This window comes from Lingula anatina, chromosome 1 (assembly GCF_051362555.1).
Source record: "Lingula anatina isolate TDL-2025a chromosome 1, LinAna3.0, whole genome shotgun sequence".
Lineage (NCBI taxonomy): Eukaryota > Metazoa > Brachiopoda > Lingulata > Lingulida > Lingulidae > Lingula > Lingula anatina.
Window position 1 is genome coordinate 15,191,988 of NC_141767.1, and position 15,663 is coordinate 15,207,650.

General features: G+C 37.1%; 2 protein-coding genes across 2 annotated transcripts; one reads left to right on the plus strand and one right to left on the minus strand.

Annotated features, from left to right (window-relative positions):
• The first annotated feature begins 422 nt into the window (after positions 1–422).
• Positions 423–11,214, plus strand: LOC106163540 (uncharacterized). The gene is made up of 3 exons (XM_013541156.2): positions 423–564; positions 1,968–2,105; positions 2,461–11,214. The coding sequence occupies exons 2-3, from the start codon at positions 1,980–1,982 to the stop codon at positions 9,715–9,717; spliced, it is 7,383 nt and encodes a 2,460-aa protein (XP_013396610.2). The 5' UTR covers positions 423–564; positions 1,968–1,979; the 3' UTR covers positions 9,718–11,214.
• Positions 11,215–11,899: 685 nt separating this feature from the next.
• Positions 11,900–15,581, minus strand: LOC106163567 (ribosome biogenesis protein BRX1 homolog). The gene is made up of 9 exons (XM_013541196.2): positions 15,391–15,581; positions 14,976–15,087; positions 14,679–14,722; positions 14,401–14,471; positions 13,633–13,682; positions 13,290–13,363; positions 12,885–13,071; positions 12,627–12,721; positions 11,900–12,466 (listed from the first exon to the last, which is right to left on the minus strand). Exons 1-9 carry the CDS (start codon positions 15,505–15,507, stop codon positions 12,302–12,304), a joined length of 915 nt encoding a protein of 304 aa, XP_013396650.2. The 5' UTR covers positions 15,508–15,581; the 3' UTR covers positions 11,900–12,301.
• Positions 15,582–15,663: the final 82 nt, after the last annotated feature.

Consider the following 15,663-nt stretch of genomic DNA (forward strand, 5'->3'; position numbering starts at 1 on the left):
ATAACTACTGCTCCAACAGAGATCGCCTCCGATATTTTAAACCCATCAGCGGATTGCAAAGCATAAAAAAGAAGCCACATTGCGCAGTCCATGTTCAATATTTAGATATAGGTCGCTTCACATTGGAAGCCATACATTTAATGCAATCAATGTAGAACGTCACCACTACTAATCAGCGCATTAAATCCCAAGTATTAGCGTTTTAAATGTGTGCGCCAATCCCTTGGACATGTGACCAAAAAGTAGGTAAGAAATTGATGAATTAATGCGACATACAAAATAGTGCTCTTATTGTTACAATTAGAATATATTAAAGGCTTTGATAAACAATTTCACTTGTATGAAAAATAACCGGACACTTGTTCTGTTGTTTTATGTAGTATTTCAGCCATTTCAATGAAAAATGTACCGTGGCATTTCTAGCGCGCAATAATATTGTTTATCAACAAGCACCTGTGGACTACATTCGACATGGCGGCCACTAGAAGGAAGATGGCAAATTTTTTACAAATATTTGTTTCGACTGTCTTTAATAATATTTAATCGCAATCGGATGTCTTGCAGGTAAGAACACGTCTTGAATTGCTAAGATAAGTATGAAATATTCAGATACATCACTTTTACGGGATAAGTATTATGACCTATTTCGCATTAAAATGACAATCTGACAAGATAGAAGATGAAAATCGAATTAGTGCGAATGCATTGCCCGGTATATCTTTCTGCAGAGTTTCTTGTTCTCCCCTCACAGTAGACATTCACTCAGTAGGTTCCGTTATGTCACAAGATCGGCAATATGCGAGCTATTTGACCATTATATTTGGTTTTACTGTCCAGGGGGGCATGTGAGTTTTTACTTTTAGTGACTGAAACTAATTGTGTCCAAACTTGTTGTGAACATGTTATCTATGTGAAGGTCACCATAGATAACTGTGTCGAGTTCTTCACTTTGAGTTATGTCCTATGGTTCTTTTGAGCTTCATTGTCATTATTTCATGCATAGATACAACTTTTGAATAAGAAGTAAAAAGACCCACTGTAGGGTGCACAAGTTAAATCATTATGATAATATGCTTCATTACCAAAGTATGGGTGATTGTGTGCACCTAGTGATTATTATGTGATAAGAAAGCATTGCATTCATAACATCATGGAATATCATCATTATGTGTTTGTAATTTCAACGTGGTAGAGATGTAATTTTTTTTTGTTATAGGTCAAAAAGTTATAACTATATGAATTTAAACACTTACATAGCTAGTTTGCATAATAAGTGGTATAAGCATGTGATTGTTTGCTATAGATAAACAAATAAAATAGTATTTAATATTTACAGAAAGCAGAAAAAAGTTTTAATTGTTTTGTTTTTCATCAGTTCTTAAAAACATTTTACACAACTTAAACTTTTTTGGTTACACAATATTGAATAAATTGGCCTTTGTATCATAAAGTAGCAATGACCAGAAGTTGATAGGTAATTTATGTTGGGAATGTGGGATAGTTATATTAATTAAATGTTATTTGAAATAACATCAATTATGAAAAAAAAACAACAAAAAGATCAAAGGTGATTTTTACAAAACTTCAGTTGGGATGAGTTATTTCTATGATTAAAAGGATAGTAACTCTTAGTTTTGGCCAAAAAAATTAATTTTCCTGGAGTAAACTCTTAAGAGATTATAACAGAGTATAGCCATCAATGGAGGTCTAAAGACAAGCTCAGATATCAGAATTATAGCTATAACTGCTGTTTTTGTGGTACAACAGAATATATTATATTTCTATGAGTTGTTCACAATGTTTTTTATTGTGAGATATAGATCTCATATGAAGAGTTATTATCCCTTTAATGATTTTTTGAGGAATTAATGTTTGAGTTCAAAACTCCCCAAAAACTTCAAGAATGTTTAGTCAACATATCTTGATTTGATATCAGTTGCTTAAATCATTGACCATTTTCTTTTCAGTTTTGATGCCAAATGGGGAAGCCCATTTACCGTCATTTTGCAAGGTGGAACAAGCAGTCTACCAGTAGTGGTCAGACACAGCACACCATAGCAGATCCAACAAGGCAAACCATGTTCACGTGCACAAGATGTTGTAAGGTAATGACTGGATATGATGAATTAGTTGTTTTCTATCAATCATTGGTTATATTTTAAATAATGGTTAAAACATGTCTTTTCCTTTGCTTACCACTGAATGTTTTTGAAAAGATAAAAGTGAAAATTTGGTAATATTTTTCATCTTTTTATTATATTTGCAACTTAGATAATGTCAGGAAAATAATAGTTATTTGATGAAAATTAAAACTATGCTTTTATAACCAGTGGTCTTTGACCTGTATTGAAGCAAAGTATGTCTTTACAATGAATTTTTTTTTCTTTTTGAGGTTTTAGATTAGGAAACCAATTGCACTTTAAATTCTCTGCCATATTAAGATTATTTTTTTCATTTCAGACATTTGCCCAGTCCCACTTACTGTTGCAGCACCTGTGCCACCATCCTAGTGAGCATCCGTACAAATGTGCAATTTGTCTTCGGAGATTCTTCTGCTATAAACATCTGCACATTCACGAAGAGGTGCATGCATCACAAAGGTGTCATAGTTGTAAACATTGCAATGAAGTCTTCAGTTGGAGAGCCTATAGGAATCTACATTTAGTCAGACAACATCACTTGGTGCCACGATTTAAAAAGAAAATTTGTCGACGGAAACGGAGATGGAGATCTAAGCTTCCTAATTCAGAAGACAGTTCAGAGACCTTCAGGGTTGTGAGCCTTGACAATGGTTCGAATAGAATTAAAATCAGGTTCAAGCTTCCATTACCAGAGCAAAAAGAGGAAGAAGAAGTTGTACAAAGTGAACAAAGACCTGCCATACCTAAGTTAAAAATTGTGCAAAATCAGATAGTACGGACAGATGTTGAAAGCTGTCAGGGAAATGTTGAGAATACTGAGAAGCTTAAAAAACCTAAAAGAAATTACAGGAGTAGAAAGGCTGAAAGTGTGGTTCATTCTCATGAGGAAACACCAAACAGACGTAGCTCACTACGAAAACAGGAAAAAGACTCTGGTCAGGATGATGAAGTGACAGCGCGGGTTACCAGGTCACAAGTCAAGTCCTTAGAGACCATAAAAAGTAATGAGCTTCCAGTTACTGATCAAAAATTAAATAATTCATCAATACTGGATAAAGGTAGTGATGGCACTGATGAACAAAGCTCAGCATTTCCCAACAAAACAGGCAGCATCATACTGAAACTGAAACTAAGTCATGGGAAAGTGAGATTTGCAGAACCTGTCAGTGAAACTGTGTCAAATGAACTCTCACCAGAGGTTGCTGATGACAAAAAAACTGAAAAAGAGAATGATATTGTCCCACCTGTGACAACCCCTGCAGTCCACGATCCCTATGAATTTGATTCTCCATCTGATGATGAACCTCTTGTGACACTATGTAGACCTGGTGGTGTGTCGAATAGGTCTGAAAAATTGGAGCATCTCAAAGAGCCCAGATTGAATGGCACTGTGCCATCCCCAGGGACTCCTATGAGTGCCATCAGGGTGCATAAGTCGCCTAGAAGTTTATACGAGTCATGGCAGAAACAAAAGCAACAGCAACCATCTAAGTTGTCTTTGGGAGCTGCTTCTCAGATAAACTCTTTTTATAGATCTGGATTTGGAACTCCTCTAAGTTCTCTCCCTCATGGCCGTGGGCGTGGTAGGGGGAGAGGGCGAGGGAGGGGCAGAGGGCGAGGGAGGGGCAGGGGTAGAAGTGCCCAGAGGACAGAAAGCCCAGCAAGGTATCCACTGAGAAACCAAAATCCGACAACTGACCCCACCCATCAAATAAACTCGGAGCCCATTCTAGTACAAGAAAGTGAACTGCCTGGCATACAGCTGAGTCAAAGTGCCTCTGAGTCCAAAGAAACTCAAGCACAGTCTTTAAGTCATGTGACTCCTCCAATGAATGGAGATAACCCAGATGTTGCTAATGGTGATGCCCAGTCAAATGCCAATTCATGGCAGGTCGAGTCCAAATTAGGAGGAAGCATAAAACTGAGGATAAAACGTACTGAGTGTTTAAACAAGTCTTTGAAGGAAAGTAGTCCTCCTTCTGTGGAAGAGAAGAGCAGTGTTGTTTCTGACTCTTTGCCTGAAAAGAAACTGCCAATGTTGCCCTTGAAAATTAGAATTTCCAGAAGTGGGAATGGTAATTACACAACTGGAACTACAGATTCAGAATCTCCAAAGGGTGAGTCATTTCCCAAAGAGCAGCTTAGTCAAGGAGCTGTCAGTGATGGCTCTAAACCGTCAGTTGAAAATGAAATACAAAATGGTGACAATCATAAAGTGTTGGACATGGCAGGTGAGGATGTCTCAAAAGTAGATGCAGAGAAGCCAATAGAATATAATCATACAACAGAGTTGTCTACAGCAGAGATAGCAAACAATGCAGAGAACAGCATAGAGGAAGGTGTAGATGATCAGTTGAAGAACGCAACTTCTCAGCCAAGTCGAGAAGATGTAGAGTTCTACAAGAACAGCAGTAAGTGGAAACCTATTCCAGAGGTGTCTGCTGAAGAGAAAGCTGCTATGGAGTCAGCAGATAAGGACAAACCACTTGATATGAGTATCCCGGTTGCAGATAAAGAAAAATCCCCGAGTGTGGTGGAAAGTGTCAACACCAAACCAGCTGAGCTATCAGTGTCACACAAGATACTGTCCCCTGAGGGTTGGGGGCGACTCTGGGAGCCAGTTGCAAAAAGTCCCTCTCCAGAGCCAGAGCCTGTGCCCACTCTTGATGAGAAGACGGGCCTGCTGTTAACCAAAGGTAACCCCTGTGAAATGCAACAAGATGCAGAGCCAAATAAGATCCCTTGTAGCAATGAGAATCTCCTTGAAGAAAAGGTTTCCCCTGAAGTGAGACACATGGATGATTATACCAGACTCAAGTCAGCATCATCGCCTATAGACAAAGCTAAACACATGGCAAATGGAGTAGGTGCTGCAAGTCCAATAGAGAAGCAGGTGCCATGGCAACCTATGCTTCCCCTAAATGAGGCCGGTTTGATGCAGTTTCATCCCTTCATGCATGTCACAAATGCATCACAACAGCTACAGCAGAAGCAAGAGAAAACAATAAATGCTTTGTCTGGGAGCAAGATACCCTGGCTTGGACACCCAGGAATCCCACCTCAGGAACTTCTTAGCCAGCTCCCTTTGCAAGGAATGAATCCTTTCCAGGCACAGTATCTGGTGGCTCTACATGCACAGTACCTTCTTGGTCATGGAAATTTGCCTTTCCTCCCCATGCAAACTCCACAGCAAACCGCCCTACACTCAGACATTATTGGTGCTCACAAAGCCTCAGGAGGTTTAATGATACCTGAAGCTCACCCTCCAATGAATACGAATCTCATTAATGGCAATATCCCACAGTCTGATAGACCAGCAACTAACAGCAGTCAAAAGTCAAAACCTTCAGGAAAATTGGGCTTGAAAAAATCAGAAGAAAAAGTGGCCGAAGAAGCTGCATTTTCTGATCTGAGTGAGGATGAATTCCCAGAAATCAACTTGACATTTACCAACAAAAATGACAGTAGTGACAGCAGTGATGATGAGGTGCTGAAAGTGTCTGTTGTCCAACCTAAGAAACCTGAAATAAAGAGAAACCGGGGAATGGATAAGATGAATGGAACAAGGAGTAGTTTGGACTCCATAGATGATAAGAGTATGGAGAGTTCTGCAAGCTTCAGTTCCAGAACACCGCACAACCTGTCTTCACCTCAGTATGAATTTAATATGCAGAGATCCAGCATGGTGAAGAATACTGTTGAAACGAACGGACCATTTTCTCCTGATAACTCACTTCAAGATGTCCTGCCTCAGGGTAGAGCGGCAAAAACAAAAGCGAGACAGCAAATGAAGCGAATGAAAGTTTTAAGGAATAGGACCAAGTCGGACAGCAAATCAGATATAGACATCACAGAGAACAAAGATGTACCTTTGGCTGAAAAATCAGGTGTTCAGTTTAGCACTGAAGAGCAATATTCAGATATGTCTGCAGTGACAGAAATATCAGCTTCTCCAGTAAGAGCTGTGTCCAACTCTGTGTCAGACTCTCTTCCACCTTTCACTAAGTCTGAAATTCTCACCAGTCCCAACCTAACCAGCCCAAATTCAAACAAATCACATGATGCATTTAACCCATTTGAAAATGAATTTATGAGGTTCTTGCAACAGAAAACCTCAGTTGAGAAAGATGAACCCTCTGCGTTGGAATCTGATTTGATTGACAAAAGCTCAAATGTGGAAGATGAATTATCAGAAAGTGAAACGGGGTCTAATAAATCAAAGAAGAAACCAGTACGTGCGAAAAAGACGATTCAACAAAAGTCTCGTAGTCGTAAGCCTTCTGGTGTGATAGAAGAGCCCTTGGATGAACTTCCTTCTAAACGCATAACCAGGGCAAGACTGATGTCTGGTGAGTCTATTTATTGTGAGGACAGTGAGCCAGAAGAGGAAAACATACCCATAGAAACTAAAAAAGCTACAAAACAGAAAAAATCGGTTCCCACAGAAATGGAAAAAGTCACAAAACATAAATCTTTATTTCCAGAAGTTGAAAAAGTTACTAAAAACAAAACTTCATTACCCACAGAAGTGGAGAAAGTCACAAAATGCAAATCGCCCTTCTCTTCAGAAGTTGAAAAAGTTACTAAAAATAGAAAAGCTGCAACAAAGGACATCGATCAAACAAGTGAAGGTGAAAAAGTTGCACTAAATGAAAATGTATCATCTAAGGACTTGAATACATCAAACGGAAATGAGAAGGCTACAGAACTTAAAGCTGCATCACCAAGGGACTTGGTTCAACGAAATGAAAATGAAAAATTTACAAAAGCTAAAAGTGCATTACCCAAAGTCATGGATAAAACTAAAGTTAAAAGTAAGGATGCAAAAAGTAAAAATTCATCCAAGGACTTGGATAGGACAACTGAAAGCAATATTTCCATGCCTGTTGAAAAGGAGAAAATTTTAAAGAATAAGACTCCTAAGAACACCAGTACAATTCCAGATGATATCTTTGACTTCTTAAATGAAAGCCCCAAACAAGAGGAAGAAGTTAACAAGGAAACAACTGAGCCTCTGGCAACAGAACCTGTAAAGAAAGGAAAGACAAAAATGACAGAAAGAAGAAAAATTGAGAAACAAAAATCAAAATTGACAGATGTGTTTGTGTTTGATGAAAACGATGATGAAAAAGACACTACCAAATTGTCAGATACTCTTACTATGTTTAAAGATGATGAGGTTCTTACCTCTACACCCAAATCTGGACAAGAAAGTGTATCTGTAGGCCTACCACAGAAATCTAACCTGAAAACTAGACCGAGCCCTCGCTTAGCAGATAAAACCAACAGTGAGAAGAACAGAGAAAAATCCAGAAAGCGGGTTTCACGTGATGTTGCCTTACTTTGTGAAAACACTGGAGATGTTGACCTAGGAAGTAAAAGACTAAGAACACGCAAATCTTCCACTCAGGGAGAAGAATTGAATAAATCATTCTCTGAAAAAGACTATTTTGTTCCAGTGAAACCAGGGTCACGGAAAACAAAGGCATCAAAAAGTCCTCGCAATGGAATGATTAGTGCAGAAAAAATGGTTAGTAATTCTCTAGCCTGTGAAGTCTTTTCAGTTACTGAATCTTCTATTGATATTCCATTTAGTCCAGTTATAGGAAAGGAAAATACTACAAAATCTGAGCAAGAACCAGAAAAGAAAACCAGCAAAATTTCATCATCAGAGGAATCTGCAATGGAAAAAGAGATCACAAATCTTTTAGATGAACCACAGAAAGATATTGATGACTTTGATGATATATTCGCCAAAGTGTTAGGAACAAACAGTGAAACAATAACTAGTCAATCACCGGAGAGAATACCTACAAAGCCTTCAGGACCAAAAAGAAAAGCACAGCAACGAAGTGATAATGAAATAGCGTCACCAAAACAAAGTAGAACTTCAGTGAAACAGGCAGGTAAGCAGAGAAGAACATCCACATCACCGAGGCAACGAAGACCTTTTTCCTCTCCTAAACAAACCTTGTCACCTGCAGCATCTAAAAACTTTTCAGATAGTGTCTTTGACTTTGAACTTGAAGATAGTGGGGCCATGTCGTCTGGGCTGGACATAGATGCCCTCATTGATAAAGTATTTGATGAAAAAAAGGAAAAGAAGAACACATCATCTATTATGCCAACAACGTCTATAACCCCAGCTACCAAAAAGGACATAATGGCAGATTTAGACAAAGAATCACAAATGGAAGAAGGCAAAGTTATTTCTAAGTCCAATTCAAAATCAAAAGCGAGGGCTATTTCCAAGACAACAAAGCGTAATTTTGCTAATAGAGCACCAACCAAAAGCATGGCTGCCAAGCCTACTGCAGCACAGGAGAAATCTAATGAAGAGTCTGTGAAACTTAAGCGATTGCCTAAAAAGAAGCCAGTAGCTATTTATAGTGACTCGGACAGTGATTATGATGAAGTGTTCACATCCAAGGACAAGGTCCTTGAAAAAAGAAAGGAAGACCATTTGGTTGACCACTGTCAACAACTACTAACTTTAAGATCAAACATCTGCAAATTCTTGCTAACAATATTCCCAGACATTCAGTATGTTGGAGACTTCAACCCAGAAAGTGATGATGTAGAGGACTTGATGGAAGATATTGGAAAGTGTGTCACTGGCCAGAGCTTTGACATTACAGCAGACCTTCAAAAGATTCACTGTGGGCATTTGACAAACAAACTTGCAGTTGGTTTATGCAAAGCACCAGAAAAATGCTGCAATGTGTTGTGTGATAAAGTGTGCAATTTCTTGAGAGTGATTCTCCCTGATTTAGATGTATCAGGGGAATTCAAGGAATGTCGTTCAGAGTATCTCAGACTGTGTAAAATTATGGACAAAGTGATAGATGAAAACAGCAGGCCACTTGTATTACAACCAGCGCTTTTACCACAAAAAGAAAATGACAAAACAAGTGATCAGAATGACAAGAAAGATCAAGAAACATTGAATGAAAGTGTGCAAACAACTGATACAGTTGCGAATGACACAGTGCAAAATGAACATTGTGAAAGCTTATTCAACTTCAACAATAACAATTCGTATTTATTAAACAAGGCAGATTTACCTATAGCACATAAGAGCAAGACAACCCAAAGTGACAGTGATTCCTCTTCTAGCAGTAGCAGTGATTCCTCCAGTGACTCGTCAGATAGTGACAGTGATAGTGATAGTAGCACTGCCAACAAAACCAAGAAAAAAACTAAGAAACGGAGCTCCAGCTCCAGCAGCAGTAGTGACAGTAGTGATGATGATGAGGATGAGAAAAAACAAAAGGCTGAAAATCCTGCCCCAGCAGGTGAGAAACCATCTGATTCAGTGCTAGTCAAAAACCAGGAAAAAGACCAGGAAAAGCATGACATTTCAGGTGCTAGTGAAATAAATACAACCAACAATAGTGATGCTCCTTTAGAGAAAGACAAGAAAGATAACGCCAGCTCCTCAAGTAGCTCTGATGATAGTAGCAGTAGTAGCAGCAGTAGCAGTGACAGTTCTGACAGTGATAGTTCTGACAGTTCAGACGATGAATCTAAGAACAGTTCAAGCAGTGTTAGTAGTCCTGGAAGTCCATACTTTTAGATTGTTCCAGGAAAATGGGTATTTCAAAACTTGAGTATCAAAAAAAATCCCATAAATGAACTCGAGCTAAAGATTTGGGACCCAGTGCAATTACGCCTCACTGCTCTTGAAATGACTATAAGGTATAATACAGGAGTGACTTTGAATATGAGAACTTGTTTAACAACTTACAGGCAGCTATATCTCTGAACTCAACCATTACCATGATATCAGGTAGAAAATATTGTCAGCAGAGGTTAAAGACATCAGGAGTACATTGAAATCCATGACTTGTGTACAACATAGGCCCACACAAATATGAGGATAGTCTCAATGCTGCATGGTTCTAAGGTGATAACATGGTTCTTGTCACTTCTAAATGTGTGGGTAAATTATTGGGTATCTGAGTCTGGAAAATGTGATGATGATTATGTGTATTATTTATTAAGTACATAATATGTAAACCATGTAAATTATTTTGTGAAATTTTTATAGTGTATTAGCTGTGTAAATATGGTTTGTTGTGCAAACCGGTGTATATAAATGTTCGAAAGTCTGAAAGTTTTAAATAATCCCATTCAAGTTTAACGTTATATTTTCTCTGTATATTTGAGGCAAATCTCACATAATTTATTGAGTAAGTAAGAACAAAAGCTTACTGTACCCATTTGCATGTACAGATAATGATATTGAAGGCCCCAATATTTACCATGCTAGTGTACATCTGATTTACTGCACAAAGTAATGACACTGATTTGAACTTTTGGGTTTTTCCTCCAAATTCTGTTTCTGATGTATTGAAAAATGAAATAAAGCACAGTGTGGTCACACTTCAATTTGTGACCTTTTGCAAAACTTTAAAACTTTACTATGGGTGCTTGTTCTCCAGTTTAGAAATTCAAACATTTATAAGAAAAAAATCCTATGGGGTCACATGCTTATCCGGAAAGATGTTATCTGCAGGATTATTCCATTCGCCTTAAAATAAGAGACTAATATTTCTGGGGAAATTTTGGTAAGTGATGTAGTTCCTGCCTTTTATACAAATACTCTGTATCGTGCAACTATGCTTGGTAAGAATACATCATGCTTATGGCTCCAAATAGTTAAATGATTATCGGTATGGTGCACCTTAATTTCTTATTCAAATATAGTATACTCCTCTTTGAGAGACAAATGCTACTCATTCATTGTTGTAGAATACCATGGAGTGCAGAATGTAACAGTACACGGGCTTATTTCAGCCATTAAAATGGGGAAATTTATTGAATATGTGTCCTTGACAGATGTTGCAATGTACATTATAGGTGCATTCTCTGCAGTGAGGATTTTTTTTAGCATGGATGACATGTTAAAATTCTTGTACAGTACATCAAAGTGTTATAATTCGTTGAACTGATCCGAATTATTTATTTTGTAAATTGGCAACAGCCAAAGTCATTGCCAAACATAAATGTTTGTACAGTTTGTGTAATAGACTGTAAGGATATTATTTTAAATACATTTTTATGAATCTTCCATTAGTATTTGTTATTGTTCAAATTGTAGATGTATTTATTCAACAAAATGTCCCCTTGAAAAAAAAATTGGTATTTTCTGTTGGATGTCATGAAAATGTTTAATTTCGGTTTTTGCTCAAAGGGGCATTTACACATTTGGTACCAAGGCCTAGACAGGTTACATTGACCCCACTATTACTAAAGAAGTTCAGCCCAAATTGTTGTACACTTTTAAATCCAAATTTTGAACTGCTTTAACCCAGATATTATCAGAAGTAACATAATAAAATTAAATTTTACACCCATTTTATATTAGGGCAGACATGACTTGTATTTACTTTATTTCAATGGACATATATGGATCTATCTCAAATGGGAGAGTTGAAGTTTTGGTCTGTAAATTAATTTTTGGGCAAAAAGTCTCCCATGACCCCCCCCCCCCCCCCCCCAGAAAAAAAATTTGTAAATGACTACTAACACAGACTTTGACATTTATGTATTTGTTGGCAGTCTGCTCTCAGCCTGGACAAATGTTAAATAATGTTTGTGAATATCCTGCCCTTGATGCAAAAATTCATATAATTCCTAGTAATAAAAAGGCATTTAGGACCCCATGTAAGATCCCATGATTTTTACTTAAGCATAAAATTCATTCTGAATGTTTTTATTAATTGAAGAACCACTTGACAAGATAACTCTCAAACTAGGACACATAAATTTTTTATTAAGGTTCCAATAAGAATTGACAGCATGGGGAGTCTCAGGAGTATGGCTTCAGTTGTTGTGTTAACATCATACCTTACCTCGAAAACACTAACATTTACATTTAAATATTTGAAACCAGACTGTTGTCCTAGAGACTAAGATCTTACAAAGAGGGACTAAATATAAACAAGTATGTTCATTACTTAAGTATTTCAGAATAAACAAATTTTCAAAGACAAGTTTTAAAAAATGTTTCACTTCCACTCCTGTTGCCATTTGGTCATTATCCACAATGGGATCTCCGGTCAAAACTAAACAGAATGGATGCAGAAGTTGACTTTGTTTTTCACACTTTTTCATTCCTGATCCGGATATTTTTAACAATAAATTTTCAGATCTTGCTACTTCTCATATTTAGCTGCTTCCTCAGGTGATATGGTTGTGAAAACATCATCTGTTGGGTCCAGTCGATAAGAAGGTTGCCGCATGTTTTCAGCATGCAGTCTCTTTGATTGCAGTTTATCCAGGTATTTGTTTGCATTTTTCTTGCGGAGTCGTCGGCGATGCTATAAAGAAAATTATATACAAATTCTGAAAACTAGTCTGACTGATCTATTTGCCAACTTAAATTGATTACTATTGCCATATATTAATGTTGAAAGTGAAAACTACCTGCAGTAATGTTGCCTACCATTGGTGTAAATTTTGGTATATACCAACACTCACCTCATTTGGGGAGATATAGTGTGGGTTGGAGAACAATGTTGGTCCACCAAAACTACCCTCAAATATTCTTATAGGATTCATCACAAAGCGTGGACCTAAAAAAATTGAACAAATGTTTGCATGGGTCAACAAATGAAACAATGAAATGCAAACTGACAGCAAATAAAAATTAAAACTCTTATTATGTGAAGTTGTGTGAACGAGATGGAACAATGGAATCAAAAACCTCCCCACATTGGTTTCCTTAAAACAAATTACCTATCTCTGCCAAAGAGCCATCCTCTTCTAATATTTGGTAATTTCTAAACCAAATCCTATTGTCTGCTATTGAAAATGTGAACACATGGTCTATGAAGGGTTGACTCTTAGGGTGATGGTTAGGGGTACCAAATGTCTGAATGAACAGTTCCTTGAGGAGAGCCCAGTAGGGATGTTTATCAAATGTCTGAAATGATACCACAAAAACTCAGTTATCACATTCTAACTTTCACACAGGCATTGTAAAAAGCTCTCTAAACATGACAAATGTGTAAGACAACATGACAAATGTATACCATTCAGACCACTCAACATATTTCATAAAACAAGAGATACATTTATGTATATTAATGTAAAGCTATTACAAAACGAAACAAAAAAACATTCACATGATGGTAAACATACCGTGTCAAATGAAAGCAGTGGTCTTGAAGATTTTAAGCAGTTTCCAGTCATTTTCAGCTCTAACATTGTGTGAACTGAAATTATCAATGCCAAGAAAAATGTAAAGCAAAAGAATGCTCTATGTGAACTTACTCTGACTCTTGCCATGAATAATGTCCTTCCATTAAAACCATTCATAGACAAATAATAACTGTGATAAATAAGAAAACACTTTAATCTTTATCATACTACGTAGTACAATGTTTTTCAGAAAATATTACATAAGTACTTCAAAGTATGTCAACATAAGCATTGTACATCAAATTAACAATGAAAGAAAATCTATCAGCACTTCTCAACCTACCATTTTCTATGAGAAATTTAACAGAGGGACCTTTGGGGACACCGCTGACCCTATAAAAACAGAAAAGAATTTGTGAGTAGAGATCTTCAAGTCATTTGTGGCCTGACAGAAATGTAAAGTTTTTATAACTTCACTTTAGGTATTCATTTCAAACTGCTGCTAGGAGTTGGTATTTCAAACTATAAATAATGAAGTGTAAACAGTACTACTTTTCAACTATAAACAAATATTTACCACACATAAAGCCCCCCGCACACGGTGAGCAATTGGCGCGCGGCACTTGTGCTGCGCCGTTTTCTCTCCGTTTGCTAGGGTATTTTGGTGAGATGTTTGCCTCTCACGCGGCTGAGCAAAATATCTCACGCGTTTGATATTTTTGGCCTCTTGAGGCAAATGGCTCAGCGTGTGCGGGGTGCAAGCGCCGATTGCTCAAGTCATGCCAACAATGCGCATGTGCTGGTAGCCGGAAACAAAGAAAAATGGCAGACCCCAGCGAAAGCAACAAAAATGTACACAGTTATAGTTAGTCTGATTGATTAACGTGGTGACCACTTTCCATTACTTTCAGAAAAAAATCAATATGTAATGTTTACTAAATCACATGATCCCACAGTTCACAGTGCATCCGATAGGGGCAGGCTGGGAGGCACCTCTGCTAAGCAAAGAGCGCAGCGTTTGCGGGGAGCTGAGGAGCGCGAGCATCTGGCGCAGCGCAAGTGGTGCGCACCAATTGCTCACCATGTGCGGGGTGCTTCAACAAATATTTACCACATATAAAGGTCTTGTTTCTTCTTCATTTCAAAATATATACATCTGTTGCAATTTTTCATTTCAGCAATCTAAAAAAAGTTCAAGTGTCAAATATTTGGAAATATACATGAAACAGAACAATAAAATGAAACTTAATGAATATGAAAACTATCTAATTTTGATTGATTCAGCAAATGTTTAATATATATATGTATCCAAAAACTTCCAGCAAAGGTTGATAATAAACAAGTATCAAACATTTCATCTTATTAATCACGCCAAAAAAACAAACTTACCTCATTTACAACAAATAAAGAATCTTTTCTGTCCATTTTTGTTTCTAGAATCAAAACCGGAAAATATATTACAAAAGTTTTATAATTAATACTGCCCTTGAACTCTAATTAATCCACATGATTGATCAAAACTGAATGCGATTTTTTTTTTTTTTTTTTTTTTTTTTTTTGTAGATTTAACCTTGCAATCAATGTGATCTCAGTACATTCTAAATTGGGGATTGGTGTTGCTACCAAAAATAGTGTTAGGCATTAAGGCAACCCAGCATTAACAATTTATACTCTGAAAACATTTACCTGCTTTTGAATGAGGCATTAATGTCCGCAAGTCGGTCATTAGATGTCTGGCTCGATATGAAACTCCTCTTGATGAGAAAATGAGGACTCTCTGTTTGTTGGTCCATTTTTGCTAAGAGACAAAATGAAAGTTATATTAAAATGCTAGTCAGACATCACACGATTTCTTGTATTGCTAGTATGGCACTGCGTGGATGTGGATCAAAGTCCCAACCTCAATGGAGTAATAAAATAATCTGCTGCAATATTTATTAATTCGATTTTGCTCCAATATTTAAGAAAACTTGAATACATGTACGTATATATGTGTTAGAGCCTAGAGGCGAACAAGTTGAGAGTCGGGACACAAAACTTGGACCAGACACTAGTCTCGTTCGTTTAAATATTATCAAGATTTATATATGTATGGTTTCACCTTTTTTGGAGCTGGTTCGTCTGAGGTCCTGACTGCTGGAAGAACCTCATCCTTTGGTGTAGGTTTGCTGTCTACTGCTGCACCGCTTGAACGATCCGCGTGTTTCCTCTTCACCATTTTTAAAGAGTTCTGCGATCGTGATGATGGTAAAAATCATTCAAACGAATTAATTACTTTTCAACAGTTTATCAAATTATTAATATTTTAAACAATTTCGTAGCATAATTTCATCTTTCAGTATTATTTACATAATTTTTAACATTGATTTAAATA

Coding starts and splice junctions, on each gene's coding strand:
- LOC106163567 (XM_013541196.2), bottom strand. CDS start 15,507: ATGGTGAAGAGGAAACACGCGGATCGTTCAAGCGGTGCAGCAGTAGAC. Junction 13,683..14,400: donor AAACAAGACCTTTATATGTG/GTAAATATTTGT, acceptor CTGTTTTTATAG/GGTCAGCGGTGTCCCCAAAG. Junction 12,722..12,884: donor TGGCTCTTTGGCAGAGATAG/GTAATTTGTTTT, acceptor CAATTTTTTTAG/GTCCACGCTTTGTGATGAAT.
- LOC106163540 (XM_013541156.2), top strand. CDS start 1,980: ATGGGGAAGCCCATTTACCGTCATTTTGCAAGGTGGAACAAGCAGTCT. Junction 2,106..2,460: donor CGTGCACAAGATGTTGTAAG/GTAATGACTGGA, acceptor TTTTCATTTCAG/ACATTTGCCCAGTCCCACTT.